Below are 23,173 nucleotides of genomic sequence, written 5' to 3' on the forward strand. Positions count from 1 at the left end.
TTCTTTTAGCACTTGGGTAGAATTTACAGGAGGACTTTGCCTCAGCTATCGGCACAGTTGGCGCCTATTCCTTCTCTGCTGATTGTGTTTTGGTCTTGATGGCGGCATCGTTCAAGGAAAAATGTTAAAAGCGGGCCTCGACCTGGGCTGTCTGCATGTGTCTGAGCCCTAACTCTTTTCTGTTGTCTGGGTAGCACACAGGAGCTGGGGCCCAAGGAGGAGGGCAGGCCCTGACGTCACCGGGCAGCTGCCTCCAAGACTTCCGAGCGGCGCCGTTCCTGGAATGCCAAGGCCGGCAGGGAACCTGTCACTTTTTTGCGAATGAGTACAGCTTCTGGCTGACCACGGTGCAACCAGACTTGCAGTTTTCCTCTGGGCCATCACCGGACATCTTAAAAGATGGCCACGCCCAGCGCCAGAAAATCAGCAGGTGCCAGGTCTGCCTGAAGTATAGCTAGAGACTGTGAAATTCGCCACCTTGTGTGAAGAGAGACTTCCCAGGGAGCCAAGGCTCCTAGGCTGTGCTAAGAAATTCAGCGGTGCTCGTCTCAGACCAGACTCACAGCCGTCTGGTTCTCAGTCTTTATTCCCATAGGCCTCTACTTCCTCCCTCTGTCCTCTACTGATTAAGCAAATGCTTACATGTGTGGATTTGTTTTGACCCCCAATCTCGATGAAAGCCACATACCCTTATGTTATTGAGGATGAAGGAAAAAATAGGCTTTATTTGAAAACATGTTAATTCTCAGGAAAGCACGTAGATGAAACAGGCCAGATTACAAATTACATTACGGGAAACTTCATTCATTGGCTAATAGCATCTCAAACAATTGAAGTCAATTACTTTACAGTACAGTGGGGTTCTGGACAGCTTTTTATAGGAAAAAATAAATAGGCCAACAAATGAAAGTAGCAAGGAGAGATTTTCAACATTTCAAAATGCTTTCCTCTGTAATCTATTTTTTTCATGCACTTTAAACAATTGTAAAACTGTGACCCAAAGAGATTAAAGAAAGAAAAAAAAAAAACCCCACGCAGCCAGCATTAACAGTTCATTTCAAAGCAGAATGAATCATTACGCCAGAGAAGCCCACCGCTGCTGTATTCCAGAGAGGCGACATTAGCATAAGCATATCACAGAGGAATATAAAACATTATGTTCCCTGCTGCATTTTTCAGAGAATAGAAATGTCTACTTGGGCAACCCTTTTTGAAAAGCAGCAATTATGGAAGAAAATATATTCAATAAGGGATTAGGAACCTGAAAGCTATTAATGAATATTAAGGTAGTGATTCACAGAAATTGACCCTCCATGGCAGTGAACTTCCAAACAGATCGCTTTTCCCGGGGACTGGCATGTCCTTGGAGCTAATGGGACTGAAGCCACCTGGGGCTCCCTCGACCCCCTCCCCAGGAGGACCCACGGAGCTGTGGGGCTTCCTTGCAGCTTACAGTGGACGCTTTTCCTGCACATACACACCAGCAGACCACAGCGGGAAGTGAGAGCTATCATGTGCACTTACAGGAAGTTAAGGGCCGGCTTAATTAAACTTAGGTAAGAAGATTTATTTGAGTCAGGGTCATCTCCCCCGCCACAAGGAAGGCCTGGGACTATCTTTAAGAACATACGGGAACAATCCACAGCTTGAATTTTATGTTCCTCTGATGAGTTTACACAGGAGCATCATGTTTTGACAATTAAAAAAAAAAAACTATTTCACGGCAGCACTGAACCAGGGCCACAGCTGACATTTGGCATTAGCTGTTTCCATAAAACTCTAGAAGCTATGTCAACTTATAATGAGCACACTTTTTGAATCGTTAAAGACGTTTTCTGTTTTGCCAAGACTCTAGTGATCTAATCTTACAATCGAAAGAATCGTTTTAGGAAATTCGCCTTCCTCCTTTACAGAAAATATCATCTGAGAGGAAAGCAAAGAAACTACTCATGAAAATGACATTCATTTCAGCGCTCAGTTTTAGTGCACTTAAAAATAATTGAGAGAAACTCAATTAAAATTTTGTGTATAAGAAATGTTTTTCTTGTTCAACTTTAATTACTAATGAGGTCTTCTCTCTGCAGCACACATTTCAAATGAGTCGCTCAAGGCCATTTATTTTAAGAGTATTTTCGCATAAAAAACGTATGAGTAAGATGAGCTGTTTTCTTGATGTAGCAGAATATTTCCTAGTTCACTGACCTATTTGAGTTTTTTAGGCCATCCTATTGGTATATTTTTGAGTGCCTGAAATTTAACCCAGTTTCTCCCTTACTTGTAATTAGTCTTCTATTCCTAAAATCTTTGTCTGGTATCAAAACTCAAGCCTCCTAAAAGTCTATCATGAATACAGTGTGAGAACGTTCTCTGGAAGAGATAAAGATGATCAATGGAATATCAGAAATGCATCTTCCTTGCTCACTTATTTGAGTTTACCCTGCTATTAGAATGTTATCTTAATAAGCTTTACAAACAGGCTGAATTAAGTGGAAATTTAATTCGCGGTGAATCCAGAACAGTGAGTATGAAGCAGTTGAAAATGCTAGCAGCACAGGAGTCCTCTCTAAATAAGGTTTGAACACTGCCCTTTAGCTTTGAAAAAGTATTTTAAAGGGTCAAAGCGGGACCACGATAGAAAAAATAACTTCCTGGCATAACTTTCTTCTCTTGGCTATATAGCAACGTGCTTTAAAATACATGTGCTCTACGAAGGCCAGGAACAAGGCTTTGCAGTTGTTTGCCTAATCCATTGCTAGTGACAACCCCGTCAAATTTCCCAAGGAACTCTCCCTCTTCTTGGGTCGAATGCACCTAGATTGCCGAGCTGGGGTGTCTCTGAGGCCCATGATGGAGACTGGCACGTTAACTCCTGGATGGTCATTTGTGGTGGTGGAGCCCGATCCATCCAGGGTGCCTCCAAGCTGTGCTCTCCCACCCACCGGACTGAGCCTTGAGTCAGTGCTTCTTGTGGAACGCTACCTCCTTTCAGCCTCCTTGTATCTAGTATAGCTGACGTCGCCTCTTCACCTATCCTCCTGCAGTAGGTGTCTCCTAAAGGGTTCCTCCAGTTTTAAATTCCAGCTGTCACGTACGTTCCATTCAAACCAGAAGACTTCACGTGCGGTGCGGTCACCGTGATGGCCATGGCTTATGTCTGGGAGCATCTCCGGCCACCGTGACTGAGTGAGCTCTGCAAATGCTCGCAGTACCTCTGCGCCTTTGCTCCTCTTTTTCCCAGGGACGTCCTCCCTCAGGTCCCTTGACTGGACAGACCGTTACTTATCTTTACACTGAATTAGTGGCGTGCAAGTATGTGAATCCCCTTGAGGAGACTTGGACTCCCTTCTGCTGCTCCCAGTACAATTAATGGGGCTCTCTCTCATTCCCCATTATTTCTCGAATGGCTCAGCACACTTCTTTCATTCCCTGGCTAAAACGAAAGCCCCTTGAGGGCAGGGACCATGGTTTATTCATCCATATATGCCCAGTGCTAGACAGAGCTGGACATGATATTAACACGCAATTCTTTTATCCAGTGACAGTTCCACTGCTTCACTAGGCATTACACATTAAACTCTACATAAGGTCTTCATTGGGAAGATGTTGTCTAGGAGACCCCATTCCTTACTTCAGCACGTCAGCATGCTCAGCATACCTGCACCCCCACTATCTCCTGTTACGAAGCCAATCAATAAGCCCAGCTCCCCCACCTCCAAAATAGATTATTTTTCTAGAAACTGAAATTTCAGAAATGAGAGTTGAGAGATTTGGCTGAGAGAAAACTCTTCATTGAAAGGCAGCCTGACAACTCATATAATCTACACTGTTTCAGGATTTAAGAGCCTGTGAGTACAAAACTGCCTCTACAAAGTCTGTACGTGTGTTACTGGTGCTTTGAGAAGTAGTCAATAGAATGGTCCATGAAAATTGGATCTTATTAAAGATCTTATTTTGAGCTTCTTTTAGATTATCATAAAGCAAACCTTTCTCTGTTTCAGGAGTTGTATTAATGTTACATCAGCTCACTGGGACAATGTGATAATTGTAACCTTGGTATGGCTGTGAAGTGGTAGAAAATGAGGATTTCAGTTGGTTGAAGCCAGATTTACTGGTTCGATCACTTTCCAGCTGTGTTACCCTGGATGAGTTCCGCCAACTTGCTGAGCTCCCCTCATTTATAAAGCACTACTCTTGTGTTGAAAATTAAAGTTAGATTATCTGTCTAACACATAATAGGCATCAAGAATTGATTATGGTCATATCTTATATTTAAAATAAATTATTTAATATGAAAAATATCTCTTGGGCTTTCTGTACACAGAATTACGATTCCCACAGGGCATATATATATATATATATATATATACATATATATATATACACATATATATGCACTAATCAGTTATTTATATATACATATATTACTGATTAGAATTACAACTGGTCAATTCATAATGTCTTTTTTTTTTTTCCGTAATGTCTTTGGGAATGCCGTTTTATTTAATTTCTCAAAGTTACTATACCACAAAAAATAGCACAATATCCTGCAGGGAAATTATCAGTAAATTCTGCAGGGAACAAACAACTGATATTAAAAATCAGTACTCCACAATTGTCACTGTTATTATCTGCCAGAGACTCTGCATAATGCATTTTAAACCACCAAAGCTGGCTGCTGCATCCATGTGAAATGCTTGAATTTATGGTGCTTAGATATTTAATGATTCCTTCATGGGAAAACTGTGACACATGTCCAATAAACTGCATCCCTTTCTCTAACCTATAGTTGTAAAGTTAAAAGACTTTGAACATATAACTTTGGCAAGTTGCTTGCTTTCCCACTGACCCTTAAACTTTTGGTGTATTATGATTTATAATATGGTTCATTATATGTAAAGTTTGATGATGACTTCCCCAAAACAAGCGTTTCATTTTCTGTTTGATTTTTTTGTTTGTTTGTTTCTTCCGGTACCAGGAATCGAACTCATGACCTTGCGCTTGCCAGGCAGGTGCTTTGCTGCTGAGCTAAATCCCCAGCCCTAAGCGTTTTATTTTCTTTTGTGCCAAAGTGGATTACTTTTTTAAATCTACTTGTCACGTGGCCTATACCTGGCGCTGCCTTAGGAAAAATAAGGACTGTTCCGTGTGGACCTGCAGAAGGAATTGCAGAAGGGAAGAGTATAGGCTGGGAAGGACGGAATTCTGAGCTCCGGAAGCTCAGCTCTGCAGACAGTGATGGCGGGTGGGAGAAAAAACCAGGCCTCAGGTCACAAGGGCTGCATTCGCTACCAGAAAGTGCACAGCTCAGACACCATGCGTTTCATGGGGTCATGTGGAATGATTAAAGGTGCAAAAGTCAACTACAGAGACCTAAAATGTAAGACACTGTTATTTATGTGTTCTGCATTGGTGGGTATGCAGACATTCAATAACTGTCTCATGTTCTGGGCTGCCCTGCTAGGCCTCTGCCCCTGGGTACCCAAGGGCACCATCCAGGGGAAATGCTCTGAGGCGGAGCAGGAGCAGTGTGGAGGCCCATCTTCAAGCCCACCCGGACTTGAAGGCTCCGTCACTGTACCACCAGCCAACCTTCTCATTCTCCCACGGGCCAGAAGCGTCCTTCTTGCAGCCTCCATGACTGCATACTAAGTGTTTATGCTTTTACTGGCCAAAGATGAAATTCCCAACCAGTAATTACTTTTATCTGTTTGGAAAAAATAGGAAACACTTTAAAAAGAGTAGTAAAAGGTTCTTTTGGTCCCCGAACAGTCTGCTTTACGGCACACACAATGCGTGGTGTCGATTTACTTCTGCGCAGTGACAGTGAGAACCACTTTGCTGCGCCACTGGCGACGGTGAAGCGAGCTTCTCTGTACTTCAGCCCCCAAGTATTCACTGGTTCTGATACTCCACACAAAGCACTGTTCAAGGTACCGTCAGGAGGGAGAGAAACACGGCCACGGTCCCTGGTGAAACATACAACCGAAAGAGGAAGACATTCTCTTATTACATGAGAACCAGCCACACGAGTTAGTGGCGCGTGCAAACCATGGGATGCAGACCCCAGGGGCGCAGAAGGTCTGATGATGCAAGCTCAGTCAGGGCTGTGGTGCCAGAGGAAGGTCTCAGCCTGGGCATGAGGAGGGGGCGTGGTCAGGCCAAGAGAGAAAAGGGCTGCTGCAGGTACCAGGCGGGCACATGGAAAGGCACTCCCAGCCAGGCAGCGGCACCGGAGGGCAGGCTCTGCCGAGGACACACGCGGAGAGGACCAAAGGCCGTGGGAGCCCCACTGCGGATGCTAATGCCTCTGACCTTCATCCTTTGGCAACGGACAGTCAAAGGTATTTGAAATGATGAGTGGCACTGCCAAAGGGTTTTGGATGCCAAGCTGGCAACGCGATGTAGAACCGAGTGAAGAGTATTTTAAGTATTGAGCAGAACAGAGACTTAAAAGTACTTCTGAGAGTCTGTGATTCTACAATGGGAGGGAAAGACAGAAAACTAGGAAATGACCATGGGAAGAGAAAGGAAGAAGTGATTCTTTTTAAATGACTTTTTGGTATCGGAGATCGAATCCAAGGCTTTGCAAATGACAGGCAAGTCTTCTCCCACTGAGCTGTATTCACGACCCTTTATTTTTTGAGATAGTGTCTCACTGAGCTGCTCAAGCTATCCTTGAACTTGGGATCCTCCTGCCTCAGCCTCTTATGTACCTGGGATGACAGCCCTGGGGCACCACACTCAGCCGGAATACATTTCTTTACTGAATACCGAGTCTCTTCAGAGAATCTAGGCCATGCTGCCACCCTTCTCTTCCCTATCTTAGGGGCCGCTGTGGGAGTCACCTCACTCCTGAAACTCGCTCCTCAGGCAGCAGAACATTTGCCAAACGCCCAGACTGCCCCAACACTGCTAGACCTACTTATTTACTGCTTTACAAGCGGTCATTTAAAAAGATGGAGGAGGTTTGAACATCATTAAATACCACTGGGAACCAGGAGCAGTACATTCGGAGTCAGTGAGAGGACGCAACTGCAACTACTCCTGCCTCTGAGAATCTGGAGAGATTCGGAATTAAGAAATTCTTCAGGTGACTGACCACACCGAACTGTGCGAACTGGGTGCGTAACAATCAGGGTGTGACTGTTACACAGGGGAACCACACTGAAAACCAGCTCTCCGCGCTTACTCCGTTAGAGGTAATCAGTCGGATGCACTCGCTTTTGTCTGTTTTCAACTCAATTCCCGTTTGCTGGCACACTTTGCGGGTTTCTTGTTGTGGGGGGTGAAAGGACACCGAAGACAATGAGCACCGGTTACAGGCGAGCCCAGTAACTGACAAAATAATTTTAAGAATTTCTAGAACATCTTTATTGTTGTGTAAAAATAACTGATTTATATTTATAGCTAAAATGACCCTTTTTACATGTCTCAGTGTGCGGCGATACTCAACTCCCTGATAAGGCATGCGTGCGTTACAGCGGTAGCCTTCAAAATCTGATTCCACTTCGTGTCCGGTCGCGCAGCATAAGGAGGGACTATGATGGGACTCAAACAAACAAACAAAACAACAAACTTCTATGTATACGTGATTTGACTTTTAATGCAAATGAAAAAACACTAGTGGAAAACTAATGTTTAGTGAGTCCCGATCACAAGTCTTTAGGTGGTAGCCAGGGAAGGGGGAGGAGTATGAGGCGATAAATGAGGGGGACCCATGCTCCACGCTCCCATGTAGATGGCACTTCTTAGTGTAGTTATGCATTAATGGTAATAATAATAATAATAATAATAATGACAATATATATTAGAATTTGCATGTGCTATGGAAAGATGGCGTGGAAGAAAGTGGTAGACTCTAAATGCGGAAATGAAAGTCAAATTTACAGTTTAGGAGAAAGGAATGGTTTGGGCTTGAACACTTCAATTTAAGTATGTTTAAAGCTAGCAGACTCACAAGTACAATTCATATTAGTAAGAACCTGGCTTTGCACCAATTATAAATGAAACCAAGGAGCTCAGGGATCACTGTGGCAGCGGGAGGTCAGGGTATCCCTGGCTTTACTGGGTTTCTTAGCTTATTTATAAGAAAGTGTCAAAGCCTTTCCCAGGGAAGTTCAGATTAGGAGGTGGACACATACCTGCACAGTCATTACACTTCCAATGTATCAAATGTATGCAAGAAAAATTGCGAAGGCAGGTCCTCCAAACTGGGCACCTTTAACTGGTAGAAATACAGGTAATTTTAAAATTTTGTATGTATTTCTGTTTATAGTGTGAATTTTCTCAATGGATATATAATACTTATTAAATCTGTTTTCACTGGTTATTTCTTGATTATATAAATCTGTTTTCCTGACTTCAGATGTAATATATTCACATACAGACATTTTTAAAGAATACCACATAAAATTATAAATAAGAGAACACAAAAACCCCATGTGCTCTGCCCCCAAAGGCAGCCTCTGTTAACATTGGGGTACTTCATTCCAGACGTCTGCGCCATAAACACAGATGGTACACCCCTCACTCACAACTGCAAAGCTGTACATAAGGGACAGATCAGTCAAAAGGAGGAGACCATTTTCTTCTTTGTCTCTTTAAAAAGAACTATCTCCACAACAGTAAGATATTAGTGATGTTCTGGCTTTGTCCTTTTATTCATGAAACACAAGCACCAGGAAATGCCTCGGATGGCTTGGGCAGACAGTCTGTGTACGGTGATACCGCAGGGCCCTGGGGCACGTTTTGGACACTTGTGCAGGACAAACAGCTGTTACAGCGGCCAGTTAAAAGGCACTTTTATGAGGAAGAGGAATACTTCTTGCGAGAAGGATTTCTAGTGACCAGTCCACTGAGTGTCTTTGCTCCCCTCTGCATGTGGCGCGTGCTGCTGCTCTGCTGATTACATGACACGCCCACCTCTCAGGTACTCTTACTGCCTCTGGAGGGGTGGTTCCTGCTGGTGTGGCCTGCTGTCTCATGGATATGCTGGCCTTTTCCCCACCTTGGGTCTTTCTTATGCTTCTGCAGTGAGAGCAAAGCAGGACACTGTAACGAGCCGAGGTGCCTGGGTGAAGGGAAACAGAACAGCACGCTGGGAAGGCAGCCACAGTGCCTTCCTGGATGGGCACCACAGCATCGTGCCAGGCAGACGAGCGGACAGGGCTCACCTCCTGCCAAGTCAGGCATCCAGTGCTCTGGGCTGGATGAGGGTCTGATCTTCCAAACTGCTGAAAACAAAACCTCCCGGTGAAAGTCTCTGTCTTCAAAATCAAAACAAGGTGAGGACACCCTGAGGAGGAGGGAGGTAAAGGAGCGTGGAAACTGGTCCCGACACCGAGGAAGGTACCTTCTGTTTGGGACAGAGAATAAGGCCAGGAGATTGGCTACTCCTGGCTTTCAGAGCTGCTTTCAACAAACCTGGCTTCTGACATTCAATCTGGTGCATGAGCCTGGGCTCGCATGGGCCACAGGGTGAGGCTCCATCGCAGACGTGAGCAATATGGGATGATAACTGTGTACTCTGCTTTTGTTTAAAACTAGTTAGAGGTTTGGGGAGAGAGCCACGTGGGCAACAGGGACACAACTGGACCGTGTCCTCCGAAGAAGCCGTGCCACCTCACTGGCCATCAAATCTGTAAAGCCGCTGTCTCCTCATTTCTTCGGGTGAGAGATGAAACCCGTAAGGCGGTGGGCTATTTCTGGCATTTCCTGTGGGGAGAAAGCAAAAGGGAAATCAGACCTTCCCCATGTATGGCTGTGACATCTACAGGGCACTGTGTAACCCTAGGAGTTCAAGGGCCGAGGGGGAAAAAAATCAGTTACTTTGGTGTCATCTTCATTTTAACATGAAAAAGATATATAATAAACATATTTGTATTTCATCTGTCAATTCTAAATTTCAACATCAAGAAAATACCTGGAGTGTGGTTCAGTATCTTGATAATCCTCCCACGTTTATTTTTCCTCTCACCACGCTCCATAATGCCGCATCATTTAACCTTCTGTACAGTCTCAAGGGCTCCGCGTTTTTGTTTTGCTTTGTTTCTGCATGCTCATCTCTACAACGTCCCCCGCCCCTGCCCTGGGCGGCTTCTCCTCCGCCTCTGGGCTCCCCTCTCCTCACTCTAACCCGCTCCCCCAGCCCCACGCCAGCAAGCAGAGTCACACCTGACTGAGCTTCAGGCAAGCGGCAAGCGTGGGCCATACAGCGGGCGTGGGGTTGTCCTGATATCTGGGCAGCCGGCAAAAGTATAGGCACAATACGTTAAGGTCATATGAAGGACCATGGAAATTATTACTGAAAAGGACAGCAAATACAGTTTCTATGAGATAAGCACTTCAGTCACTGTATAAACAACTCTCCCAGGAGTCGTGGAGAATAATAAGGAAGGGAAATACATAGTTCTTGATGGCAAGGAATCAGCAACCCACACCACACAAAAGAGCTTCCTTCCCTATCCTCCACGAGGCAGGCAGGCAGGCAGGCAGATGCATCGCTGCTACCCGGGGAAGTAGCCAGTTTAAAGCACATGGAACGAAAAGGCCATAGCTTTCCACGCTTCTGGCTCTGCACATGCTGTTAGTTTGCCCTGAACTTCCTCCTCCCACCGCTGTATCAATCTAAAGTCTCACTCCCTCTTCCAACGCCTCGCCACCCCGCCCCCAGAAGTACTCTCTCCCCGCGCAATCTCTTCGTCTTTCACCACTTCCTGTCGGCTGCTCTCAGATAGTCACTGCGTCCTGCCAGTGTTGCCATGAGTTCGCACTCTTCCCTCTCCTACTCGGAACATAGGCTCTGCCGTGCCAGGAGACATCTCCGGCCCTCCAGCGCCTGCAACAGACCTGAACACCCCGTCCCTGTCTAATAAACAGCACCCGCCTATGACTTCCAAAGGCACTGGGTGCACCCAGGCACCATCATTCAACAGGGCCACCCGAGCTTCTGCCATGACTGCCCCAGGGGCCCAAATCTGGCTCTCGTGGTAAAGGCCTGGCTGGGCCGCGGGGACGGGCAAGGGAAACTGCTTTCTTAGGAAGGTCAGCAAGTGAACGCTTGATCTCTTTTTCCAGGACCTGTACTTTTTCCACGTTTCGTTGGTGTTTATCTCGACAGTGACATTTGTTAAAGATTATAATGAACAGACGTACGAGGAAGCACTGGGAAACTAAGTCACTGTTCAACCCATGGCTGGAATTGTAGTTGTCAGACAAAGCGAAATCAAAATAGGTAGCTAAAGGCAATCCTTTGGTGTTCTGCTTTCCTATTGTTCTGGGCGCCTCAGTCCTCCCCCATAGCTGGCTCCTTTCTCGCTGAGACCAGGGGACAATGACACCTCTGAGCCCCTCGTAGCCTTTTGTGACCAGAACGCCCAGTGAACAAGGCGGACCTTGGCCTCACACTCACTGCTGCTGGGTTAACCTTTATCGCAAAGCTTTTCGGTGCAGTGAAACAGGTATCATTTTGCTAACCTACATTATCAATGATAGTCACTGTGCTACAGGCTTACAGACCTGCACCAGCAAGTTGCATAAATGCTGTAAGATTAAAAATTGCACTGGTGTCTTAGTCACTTTCTTCATTGCTGAGACACAGAATTTGATCCCCACAGGTTCAAGGAGGAGAACTGCTACTGTCCCCGGTGTGCCAGCGGCAGGGCAGAAACCACACGGCAGAGACACACGGCAGAGGACAGCTGCTTACGTTGTGGCCGCCAAGAACCAGGGAGAGGAGGGAGAGAGGCACTATACCCTTCTGGGTCACACCTCCCACGACCTAAGCTGCCTCCCAAGCCAGACCCTGCCTCCGAGCAGCTCAGCTGTAGCGCCCCATGGCCCACTCCTCTTCCAAAAGCCCCGCCTCTGGGCATATGAGGCCTTCGGGGAATCATTCTTGATATAAACCGTAACAACTGGGTACAGTTCTTGCCATATGTATTTATAGAGGAATTTCTCTTTGATCGAGATGGTAAATGCTTTCAAATGATAAATTCAGGAATCAAAGCACCACTAGCTTATTGTTCAAAATTGTTTTAAGTGATCATATCCAAATTCGACTTTGCCTCTAACAGTTGTTTTTAAAAAGCCCAATCTGAACCGCATTTGTGAGTGCAGGCCAGCGTTTGACACCCCGTCCCAGATGGGCAGGGACAGCATTAGAGCAAGCTGTGGGCAGAGTCAGAAACAACGTGGCAGGCTGACTCCAGGCCACAGGGCACAAGCCCAGGGATGCTGGAAAAGTCCTCAGGCTCCCAAAGGGAATCACAGTGTCCTCTGGTGTGTTCAGGCCACAGAGGACACTGTGGTTTCCTTTGAGAGGATTAGCGTTTCCACGAAGGGAGAGGCAGAGAGGAATCAGAAGCGGTGGGCTGGGAAGGTTCCTCAGATCCAGCGTGAGGAATGAGCAGCTGGCACACGTGCTCTTTGGGCCCATGTGCAGGGCATTCGAGGAGAACCAGACCGAGCCAACAGAGCACTGCTTGCTAAAGCAGAAAACTCAAGCCAAGAGAGGAACAATAAGCACTCTCACTTGCAGAGCTCTTTCAAGGGGCCTGATTTCACTTGGCTTTCCCTTCCAATCTAATTATCACTATTTTACAGAGGAGGAAACTAAGGTCCAGAGAATGCTAGGGATACATCTGAGGTCACAAAGCTAGCACAGAGGGAAGCAACACTTGAAGCTAGGTCTTCCGAGTACTGTCCCACTTCTCCAATTACCATCACGTCTGAAACACCAAGTGTGTACCACATTATACCCTCTTACCACTGCCTGCTGTCCCCCGAAACTCAGTGAAACTCTTTTCTTCATGGATATATGGGAGCTCACTGCTATTTGAAAATGGAAAAACAGAAGGTCTACACCAGTAGTGGCAAACCTATGGCCATGTGTCGCAGGGAGCTGTTTGTATCATGAAAGCTCTGAAAGGTTTGCCATCACCAGTCTACGCTAAGCCTTCAACTCCTAAGAGATTGTGCAGTTATCAAAGATGTGACTTTGAAATTCCAACATGGGTGTCCTTAAATTCCACTGGCTACTAGAATAGTTTGGCTTTCTAGGAATGCCAGGCCTACCATGGTAATCACCACCAAAACAATAATGCCCAATTTGAAATCAGGTCTGAGGATTTTAAGTCCTTCAAACTCTTAGCTTCTGTTAATAGTAGTGCCACGGTCTGCAGAATGGCTGAACTGTTTCAGGCTCAAACACTATGCTGTTTTGAATTCTAGTATAGTTTTCGAGTGTAAAATAATCTTTGATATTTCAAAGAGAATTTAAGAATTGGATGTTAGTCAGCCGCTTACCCACCGCCTGCTGGGCACGCTTTGGGCAGTCACACTGGGGACAGGGCTTTCTGGCTGCCCACTCGGTTTCAACTACGCTCTGCCTTCCAATTCCCTGCCTTTGCATTTATTTTTTAAGCCATTTCTATATTATTCACTTAGGGCCATCATCTGTCATTGCTCTCCATAATCTCCAGGACTGTCTGCAGGCATCATCCCTAACGGGCTTACCCCTGTGTTTCTGATGCATGTTTGCACTTGTGGAGCACAGAGCTGAGACCCTGGACAGTCCTCCACTGGGGATGAAAGGTGCAAAGAAACGAGTGCCGGCAGAGACTCAGGAGCTAGCTCCCCTCTCTGCCTAGAACTAGTGGCTAATGCCACAGTCGAGACTTCATTTCAGCAGGCTCTGGTTGGTTCCTGTGTAGAAGAAGTTGCTGAACAAGGGGACTGCTTTGTACAGTGTGGAATCGCTAGTTACTACATATCTGCCTTCTAAGGAATTGATATTAAAAGGTAATTAACACTCTTTATTGAGTAGTACACCGGTAGCATGGAGAGGACGCTGGGCTATTGGGAAGCTGCAGCATCCAGCCAAGACCTTCTTTTCTTCTGTTTAGTTAAATCACGCATTGAAAATTTACAGGCTTGGGCGAAATGGCCCTATTCTGAAGAACTTGGTAGAGAATATTAGTATTTATGAGACTTGCTTCTGTGTTCCTGTAAATGGAGGTCAGCCCTCAATTTCACTCCAAGAAACAGTGAGTATGCTTCAGAGAACTTCAGGAACACTGCCCAGTTTAAGACAATTTAGCTCAATTATAGCACCAGCAGTGAGGTCATAAGACTTATTGATGTGTGGTTCCTGATGGAGAAATTTTCAGTTTTATACCCTTATGTATAATGCAGTAACCTCTGCATTTTACTGCTAAGGGAAGAGAAGCAATTTTCTCCAGATAGGAATTGCTAAAGAGCGCCGTAAGTTGACAACCGTTTTCTCTCCTGTTCGCTATCTGTGTAAAGAGAGCTTTTTAACTTGCTGGTATTCACAGATCCTCCCCATGATCTGATGAGCACCCTGTGGCAGTCAGTGAAATTTTACTGAAGTGAAGCTACAGGATGCCCTATCTTTCCTTTAAATTTAGGGAGCTAATGACGAAATCACTTGTAAAAAAGAAGAAAGCTTTAAATAAATCAGCATTCTCTGGGCTTTCTATTGTCAAATGAAGGCAGCAGTATGGGATTCACGTTCTCTTTCAAGAATGTTTCTTTATTAGAATTCCGTGAATTGCAAAGCCTCCTGAAAGGACGGTTGCTAAGTCATTTACTGACAAAGTCCAAAGAGGCCTGGAGGAAACTCCTGGTTTAACAATTTAGAAAGACATTCTCTGAAAAGGGGGAGATGCGTGAGCACAGTAAGACCACTTTAGTACTTGAGTCACTAATTGTAAGATGAACTCTCTCTCTCAAAATACTTTGAAATTTACCCCAAACCTTATGACTCTCATGCCGATGAAGTCTCATTATGACTCTTGGTAACACGTAGATGTGACTTGAGAGCAAAACACTTCCATCTCCATCCCTTCGACCAGTCAGGTCAGTAACACTGCAGTTTCCTAATTCTGAGGCAACATCTGGAATCTTGGAGTGCGAAGCTTTGGAATGGAGAGCAACTCAGTCCCTGGTTAATTTTGAGGATCTATAATGGACACAAGTGACTGAAAATCAACTGGTTATGATCCAATTAGCAACCTGAGTAACTTAAAATGCTGTGTCTCCTATGTCAGCTCTAATGTTTCTTGCCAATATGGACAGCATATGGTCTGACCTCTAGAATTTCGAAAAAAGAAAGTCAAGGGGAGACAACATGTATTGGGCACACTTATGACCTTATTTACTGCCATCTTTCTTTCTGGAGTCTATTACTTGCTTAATTTTCATGAACTGAATACATGAGACCAATACCCAGGTGAAAATACAGAATATCGCTAGCACTCAAAAGCCCCCACACCTCCCTACCAGTTACTGCCATGAGTTCCTACTATGATGACTTCTAACACCATGGACTCGTTTTCCCTAGTTTTGTCCATAAATGGATTCATATAAAAGGTACTATTTGTGAGTGGCTTCATCTTATGTTTGTGAAATTCGTACATATTGTTATGCACGGCTTCTATCCTAGTTATTCCTCCAGGTAGAACTTTCTTGTCTATTTTATAGACAAGGCATCTATAAATCTCAGAGAATGCTGATTTATTGAAAGCTTTCTTTTTTTTAAAAAGTGATTTCGTCTTTAGCTCCCCAAATTTAAAGGAAAGATATGGCATCCTATAACTTCACTTCAGTAAAATTTCACTGACTGAGGCGTAGAGACTTTAATTAAATTTGAGAGGTCACATGGCTAGTCTGTGGAGAAGTCAAGACACAAACCCAGATCTCTTTCCGCTGTGCGTTACACACAGAGATGTTGTCTTCTTGAACCCCAGAATCTGTAAACTTGTAGAGCATCCCTGTCTTAATCATGACTCAGAGACAGGATCTGTTTAAAAAATAGCAGAAACAATGTACCTTCCATCTCAGAAAAGATTCACTGCAAACAGTAAGATTTCCTTTTGGACAACTGACTGGGATTAGTATCTCCTTTGACAAGGAGTAAGGTTTGCCAACAGATAGGCCCACCTGAAATAGTCGTTAATTATCTTTTTTATTTTTTTAAATAGAGAATAGTTTATAACTTCTTATAAAAATAGTCCTCTATGCTTTTTCTACCTCAGCGTCCCAGGAAACACACAGGAAAAAAGTACAAGTGCCCATCGCTCATGAGGAATCACTGTAATATGAAACGTGATTCTAAAACGAATATAAATTTTAATGCAAAAGCACTTTTCTATTTTTTTTTCCTTTAACTCAATCTATCTTCAATTCTTTAGAAAGTCTATCACCATAGCACTTTGTTTTAAAGGCGTTTTAATGAGTCTAGGAATAATTTTCAAAGACTTCTTCCTATACTTGTAGTGATGTTTTAGGGTATTTGAAATGTTGCTCGATCTAAAGCAGAACACCTCTGGTCAGCAATCTCACAGTGCCTCAGTTTACTGACTGCGGAAGATGAGAAGAGACTGACTATCTCTAAGCAACTCCTTCCCTGTACATGTTACTTTATTGCCTTTTTTACAATCCAAAATCATCTAGGGATATGCACATGAAAACTCTTGGAAAGCCAGACATGGGCTCTTTGAGAACAGAGACTATCTTTTACTTCTGTGTGCCCACAGCCTAATACACGAGGGCCCTTCGTGCAGGGCTGGGGTGACAGAGAGCCTGGACCCTGGCCCTGTCCTAAGGCATGGAGCCATTTGTGTGTGGGTGTGATCAAAGACACACACACACACATATTTGGAAAATGCTAGATAAAGGATGAAAGCCTTATGGATTATTAAATCCCACACTGCCCTCAGAAGCGGCCGGGTCCATGTGTCAGCCCGCCAGGAGACGTGGCTACACAGCTGAGCATTTCCTAACTTCTGACGAAGACTCCACGCCGGCTCACCTACTCAGCGCTATGGGGGTGTCTGCTCTTCAGTCTGCTCTCTGTACACTGGGGCCATCCCTTCCACCCACATTTAGAATAGTTTTAAGACAACTCTGTATTTTGAAATCATTCTGGGTTTACAGAGAAGGTGCAAAGATAATATGGGCAGTTCAGTTTTCTCATTGTTAGCATGTTGTGCTAACAGTGGCACATTTGTCAAACCTAGGAAATCAATGTGAATCTATTACTATGAACTAAATGCCTAGTTTTATTTGGATTTCACTAGGTTTTTTTCACTTATTTCCTTTTTCTTTTTTTTCTATTGCAAAATCCAGTCCAGGAGATCACAGTACATTTAGTTATGACATCTTCTTAGTGTCTTAGTTTCTTGGCCTTTTCTTGTCCTCTGTGACCTCAACATCCATGAGTACAAGGCAGAAATTCTGCAGAGTGTCTCGCAGTTAGGTTTGTCTGATGTTGGTCCTTATGGTTAGAGCATGGGTTTGGGTAAAGAATCCTGCAGAAGGGCCCTAATCGTGGCACAGCAGTGGAACATGGTATCAACATGAATTATCACTGGTGATGTTAAACTTGAGCGCTTGGTTAAGTGATATTTTGTCATATTTCTCTACTTCAAAAAATTTTACATGAGTTCCAAGGGAGGGAAGCTCTGGTTACGGCCATGAAGCGTCACTGGGTGAACTGGAAACGGTGGAGAGGGGTGTCGTGAGCAGGCACTGCCTCCTGGTTACCTGCTGTTTGTGGATGTGAGGGGTGTGGTGGGGCGCAGCCATCCCTACGCTGCGCTGGGCCCCAGCTCCATGGACTCCAGGTGAAGTGGTTCCCTAGCATGGGTTTGAGTCTGTGAACCACCGAGGGAGTGTTTAAGCAATGGTTTCTGGCTTGGTGGGCGTGCCATTGAGTCCAGGCTCTGCGTCTTTACTGAACTCCTTGGTGATGGAGCCTTTGAGAACCAGAGATTTTTCTTTCAATTGCAAATATCCACCAGGGGTTTCATCCTAGTATTTGCATTTGCCAGCAGGTGGAACCAGCGGCCTACGACACTAACTTTGCTGGAGAAAACTAGGACAAATTCCAGGCAACAAAGCATTCCGCACAGTAAGCAGAATTAGGGTTATTTTGAAACAGATGGGCTCTACAGAAGCTGCTGCACTGAATATTATGGAGTTGTTTATTGTCTAGATGGCCTGAAACCCAGGGATTACTTGCCAGGATCTAGCAGTTTCTATGTCATATCAGAATTCTTCCCGAGCAGAGAAAGACAAGGCATTGGGAGACATAGATATGAATATGGGTATGGATATGAATATGGATATTTTAACCAATCCTACATTCAAATTTACTCTTGCTACTGTGCACACTACATTGTGCTACTGAGTATTTTCACAGGAATGATCTATAACCTCCTTACTACTCTAAGTCTAAATCAGAAAAGATAAAATAGACAAATACAGTAATAAATCAATCCTGCGTGCAATAATATTAAAATGGTTTGTTTTAAGTCTAATGAAAGTGGTTCCATCTACTGGTTCATATTTTCACTCCCAATCCTATATATCTGTCCCCAGTCTGACCCTTGTGCTTCAGGTCCTTAACCTTGTGCTACTCCAGCGGAACATCAGAAAGGGAGATAAAAGGAAGGCCATCGACCTGTCATTCTCAGTACACCTGGTGCAGTGGTTCAGAGTGTGGACAGTTGTCTAGGGACAGTCAGAGCTTTGACCTAGGGGTTCCTCCGGCCTGGCACTGGGCTAATGTGCAAGAATGACACAGCCATGACGTAGTGAAGATCACTTTAGGGACAAAGGACAAACTCACTCCTGGGCCTTTAACCTATTACTCATAAAAATCATGCCTTGTGACTGCTTCTGAGGCAGTCAGGGACGTAAAAGTGTTTTTTGCTAAAAACTCTGTCTTTACTTGGGCCTGCAAATGCCTAACAGGTAACTAAAAGTGTAGCAAAGCTTGACTTCCATTTTGTGAAACCTGGGTCAAATCTTTCTCAGCTCTGAAGATAGCACATTAGTCATTTAGGATGTGTCTACTGGCCTTACATTTACCTTGCCTATTTCATCACCCTTCAGGACTGAGAGCACCTATGTCAGAAATCTCCACCGCCCTAAACCTATGGTCACCACGGACTCCAGCAGAGCCTCACATGACTTGAATTTCCCCCAAATCATGAAGATTTCTCTCATGATATCCAAACCATGCCTCAAATCATGAGTATTTAGTCTGAGCTGTGAAACCGAGACTGAAATAATGACTGACCTCAGCCCTTACCAGCGCCTCACAGAACTGGTTTCTTGGCTCCTCTGATGGGTCAGTCTGATTCTTTCCATCAGAGTGTGCCTCCTCCAGCAACTACCTAAGCTGGAGTCCTATCCTTATTTTCTCTTACCTTTCAATTAAAGGTTTTGCCTGCTAATACCTGCTTTAGTTGTAATTTCCATTATCACTAAAGCAAGAACCTGTGCTAGCCCATGACCAGACTAGGATTTATAATCAGAGTATTCCACAAGCCCCAGAAATTTGCAAGGGCCTTCAGCACCAGTGGTACCTTCTAGGAGAATACTTACTTCTAATTCCTTAGCCTATGACCCCAAGTAGTTAGCACTGCTGTCCTGCCAGGTGAGCCTGGGCTCAGAGAGGACACAAGGGTATCTGTTATGGAATGAAAGTTTATGCCCCCCCAAATCCTAATCCTCAGTATGACGGCATCTGCAGTGGAGCATTTGGACAGTTAGGTCTAGATGAGGTCATGAAGGCAGAAACTCTGTGATGGGACTTGTGCCCTTAAGGGGATAAGGAGACCAGACTTCGGACTCTCTGCCAGGGAAGGATACAGTGAGAAGACCGTAATCCAGGAAAAAGGACTTCATTAGAAGCTGATCATGTCAGCACCTGGGACTCCCAGCCTTCAAAGCCAAACCACCCAGCCTATGATATGAAGACAGCCCAAACTTACTAAGACAGCATTTTTGATATTGGCTGCCTGGCAACTGGTGGTTCCCCAAGCTAGGGAACCGTCTCTAAGTTTCTTAGTGGCCACGGGGACAGGTGGTTCAGAGCCCTCACTAAAGCTGATAGCCTCTTGAAGTTCCTCTCCTTTCAGTGGAACTGTCACCACAAGAGTCACGAACAGGAGCAGAGCTGCCCACGCCAGCACGGGTAGGCTGAAGGCCCGTGAGAGGCTGGCCAGCCCAGGCCCACCCCTAGAAAATGAAGCTCTGCAGGCCTTGGCCTGTGCTCCCCAGGCCAAAAGAAAAAAGAAAAAAAATATTTTTTTTTAAAGGTAGGGATGCAGGAAAATAAGAAAAGGAAGCATGGCCCACTTGTCACGAGGGTGATATCCACGGCTGCTGAGCGCGGAGGCCTTGTTGGATAACAGGGATGGGGAGGGCGACCTGACCTCTCATCCTTCCTGAGGGGGCAGCGCACGAGATAAGTGGCGCGAGAGGCATCTAGAGACAGACAAACAGGCAGGAGCCTTGTTCTGTGCTCCTCACAGCTAGGACATGCGTATGTGGGTCAGAGCTGGCCCAGGACTGCGACGGCTGGCACGCTATTTTCTGTGATGTGATAAGCTATCCTAGAAGTATGGTGCTTGTTTAGAAAACAAGCTTGTTTCTGTACTTAACCTAATTCTGAGCCTAACTACCACATTCTGTGAGTTCTTTTAGTTCTAATGAACTCTCTCTTCAACCCCCAATCCTGATTTTGTGTCCCTTTAGAGAATGTGTTTATGTGTGTGTGTGTGCGTGTAAGCACACAGGCACACATGTGTTATACATACATGCTTACGTGAGCATGTGTGTGCTAAACTACAGGGGCAACAGGCAGTCATAGAAACATAATGTCTCTTCCAAATAAGCCCTCCAGCCTCGGGAAGACCGGGGCTTTTTCAGACTTTTTATACCCTGCTAATAGGCTGCCTCTAAATGAATTAGAATAAGCTCAGAAATATTTTAAAGTGGCCTATGCTATGGAGAGAGAGTTGATAACCACAAAACTGAATTACTCCTAAATGCCTGTTAATAGTTTCTGGTAAAGTAAAACTTTATAAATAGGGAGACACTAGAACTAAAATTTTAAACTTTAAATTCTAAGTTAGGAACCTAGAACTAGGATTACTTTGGGTCACTGCAAGTTTAGGTAAGGAAGAGGAAGATGCTGCTCTCTCAGAGTCTTTGGAAATACTGCAATATGTTCTTTGGCCATGTAAAAAGCTAGGTTAAAAGGCCTACCTGAGTCAGGTGTGGTGGCACACACGTGTAATGCCAGCTCTTGGGAGGCTGAGGCAGGAGGACCACCGTAAGTTTAAGGTCAGCCTGGGCTGCATAATGTGTTCAAGGCCAGCCTGAACTACATAGCAAGACTCTGCCTCAAAAATGACAAAAATAAATAAAGTAAAATAAATTAAAAGAATAAAATAAATAAAAGGCCTATTTATAGTTTTTAGAAAGAAACTCTAAACTGAACATGATGATGTAATCCTAGAATTCTGGGATTCTGTAATCCCAGCAAACTAATCCCAGTACTCTGGGAGGCTGAGGAAGTAGGATTACAAATTCAAGCCCAGCCTAGACAACTTACAAATTTAATAAGACCCTTTTTCATAATAACATATAAAAACAGAGCTGGAGATACAATTTAATACAAAGATCCTGGGTTCAATCCCAGTGCTACCAACAAGTGTGTGTGTGCGCATGTGTGGAGCAGGGAGCTTAATAAAATGTAGGAAGGAGGCTCTGTGTGAGATACACCCAGCAAATCATAAAACTCACAGATTTTCAGAGCAGGAAGAAGAGCCTCTGGGATGGCACCTCCAAAATGTTCACTTCTCAGCTGGGAAACTGAATTTCAGAGAGGGGGAAATGGTTTTCGTAAGAGCTCTGAGGGTCGCAAGTGTCCTGGTGGCCTGTTCGTATCACCTGGGTTCCTTATTTTCTCCTCCTAGGCGTTTCATTGTGGAGGGGCTGTGCAGCCGGGAGGACCCAAACCTCACTTGCAAATTCCGGAGTGGATGTCAGTATTAGGAAAAGCTGTCCTCAGCTCCCTGGCTCCGGATGGACAGTAGAAGGGAGAGGGCGCTGCAGCCCGAGAGGGCTGAGTCTGTGCCCTTGGGCAAGTCACTTCTCACACCGATTCACAACTTTCTTATTTGTGCAGCACAGTAAGATAATTCATAGGTGTGTTCTGAAGACCAAATGAATCACAGGATGGAGCACTAGCCCAAAGCAATCAAAGTAAGAGGAACCTATTCCCCTGCCAGGCTGCCCCTGCTAAGAAATGTCCCCGTTATCCCCGCAGTTAGTCTCACATCCCTGCAGTTAGCCAGGACCCACAGCCATCCTGATCCCTTCCTCTTCCTCGGCATCCCCGACCCAATTCCACCCATCAAACCTACAGCTCTCATCTGAAATTTCCCTGAATCTGTTCATTCTGCTCCATTTGCCCTGTCATGAACTGTCTCAGTCACCTGTCTCGTGAGTCTGGACATGGGCACCGAATGCTCTCCCACACCTCTCCGGGCTTTGCACAACTGTTCTCCACTTTTTACAAACACATATCTCATCAGCTTTACCCTTTGCCTAAAACTCTCCAAAGGTTCCTTTTATTTTAGAGCAAAAATCACCACCACCCCCATTCCTTTGAGGCCTGCATGATGAGGCTGCTGGCCGTTGTACCATCGCACTCTCACTACCCCTCCCCTTGCCCAGGCAGCAGGTGCCAACACCACCCTGGGAAAGGTGATTCAGTCTCCTACCACCTCCTAGACAGGTCCTTTGCCTTAAGCTCTCCGTCACAGGATCTGCCTTTTTCGAAGTGTCTGAGGCCACAGTTGGTTATTATTCACGAATCTGATTATTTGACTAACATGCATCCTTTTTAGGGTGGGAGTTCTATGGGGCAGGAACACTGGGAGGGGTGCTCCTGGGATGGATAAAGGAGTGGATGGGTGCAGGGATGGGAGGAAAGGAGGGAGGCACGGAGCAGTAACCACTATCCTCACTCTACAGATGCTGGGCCTCCAGCAAGGTGACCTCAGCAGTCTCCTCCCGGCTGCACAGCCCCTCTGCCAAGGGCCAGGTCTCAGCCAGTGTTCTGCACGCGCCACCACGTGGCTTTGGAAATGGTACCCACAGCTCTCTCTTTACCATCCAGCTTTTCCTCATCCCATAGAGGGGTTCAGCAGAATAGCAGTGGTTTTTTGTTCGCTTTGCTTTGTTTTGATGGAGGCTATGAGCACATGGGAAGTACTGTAATTGGTACATAAACGAAGAGGAGATTGCAAATCCATACAGTGAATATTTGATTTAAAAAAAGAGATGG

The 23,173-nt window shown here is 45.1% G+C and overlaps 2 protein-coding genes across 7 annotated transcripts in view; one reads left to right on the plus strand and one right to left on the minus strand.

The window, feature by feature from the left end:
* The window catches only part of Col4a4 (collagen, type IV, alpha 4), a 118,872-nt gene extending 114,576 nt beyond the window's left edge, over nucleotides 1-4,296 (plus strand). The window contains exon 48 of the mRNA XM_013519818.1: nucleotides 195-4,296. Coding sequence (XP_013375272.1) covers nucleotides 195-458 — 264 coding nt within the window. The 3' untranslated portion in view covers nucleotides 459-4,296. The remainder of the gene's footprint in view (nucleotides 1-194) is intronic.
* A 3,051-nt stretch (nucleotides 4,297-7,347) lies between these two features.
* The window catches only part of Rhbdd1 (rhomboid domain containing 1), a 129,600-nt gene continuing 113,774 nt past the window's right edge, over nucleotides 7,348-23,173 (minus strand). For all 6 annotated transcript variants that reach the window (XM_005395459.2, XM_005395456.2, XM_005395453.2 and 3 more), the window contains one exon: nucleotides 7,348-9,714. In XM_005395459.2, the coding sequence (XP_005395516.1) occupies nucleotides 9,623-9,714 (92 nt within the window). In that variant the 3' untranslated portion in view covers nucleotides 7,348-9,622. The remainder of the gene's footprint in view (nucleotides 9,715-23,173) is intronic.

This window comes from Chinchilla lanigera, unplaced genomic scaffold (assembly GCF_000276665.1).
Source record: "Chinchilla lanigera isolate Chin_1 unplaced genomic scaffold, ChiLan1.0 scaffold00052, whole genome shotgun sequence".
NCBI lineage: Eukaryota > Metazoa > Chordata > Mammalia > Rodentia > Chinchillidae > Chinchilla > Chinchilla lanigera.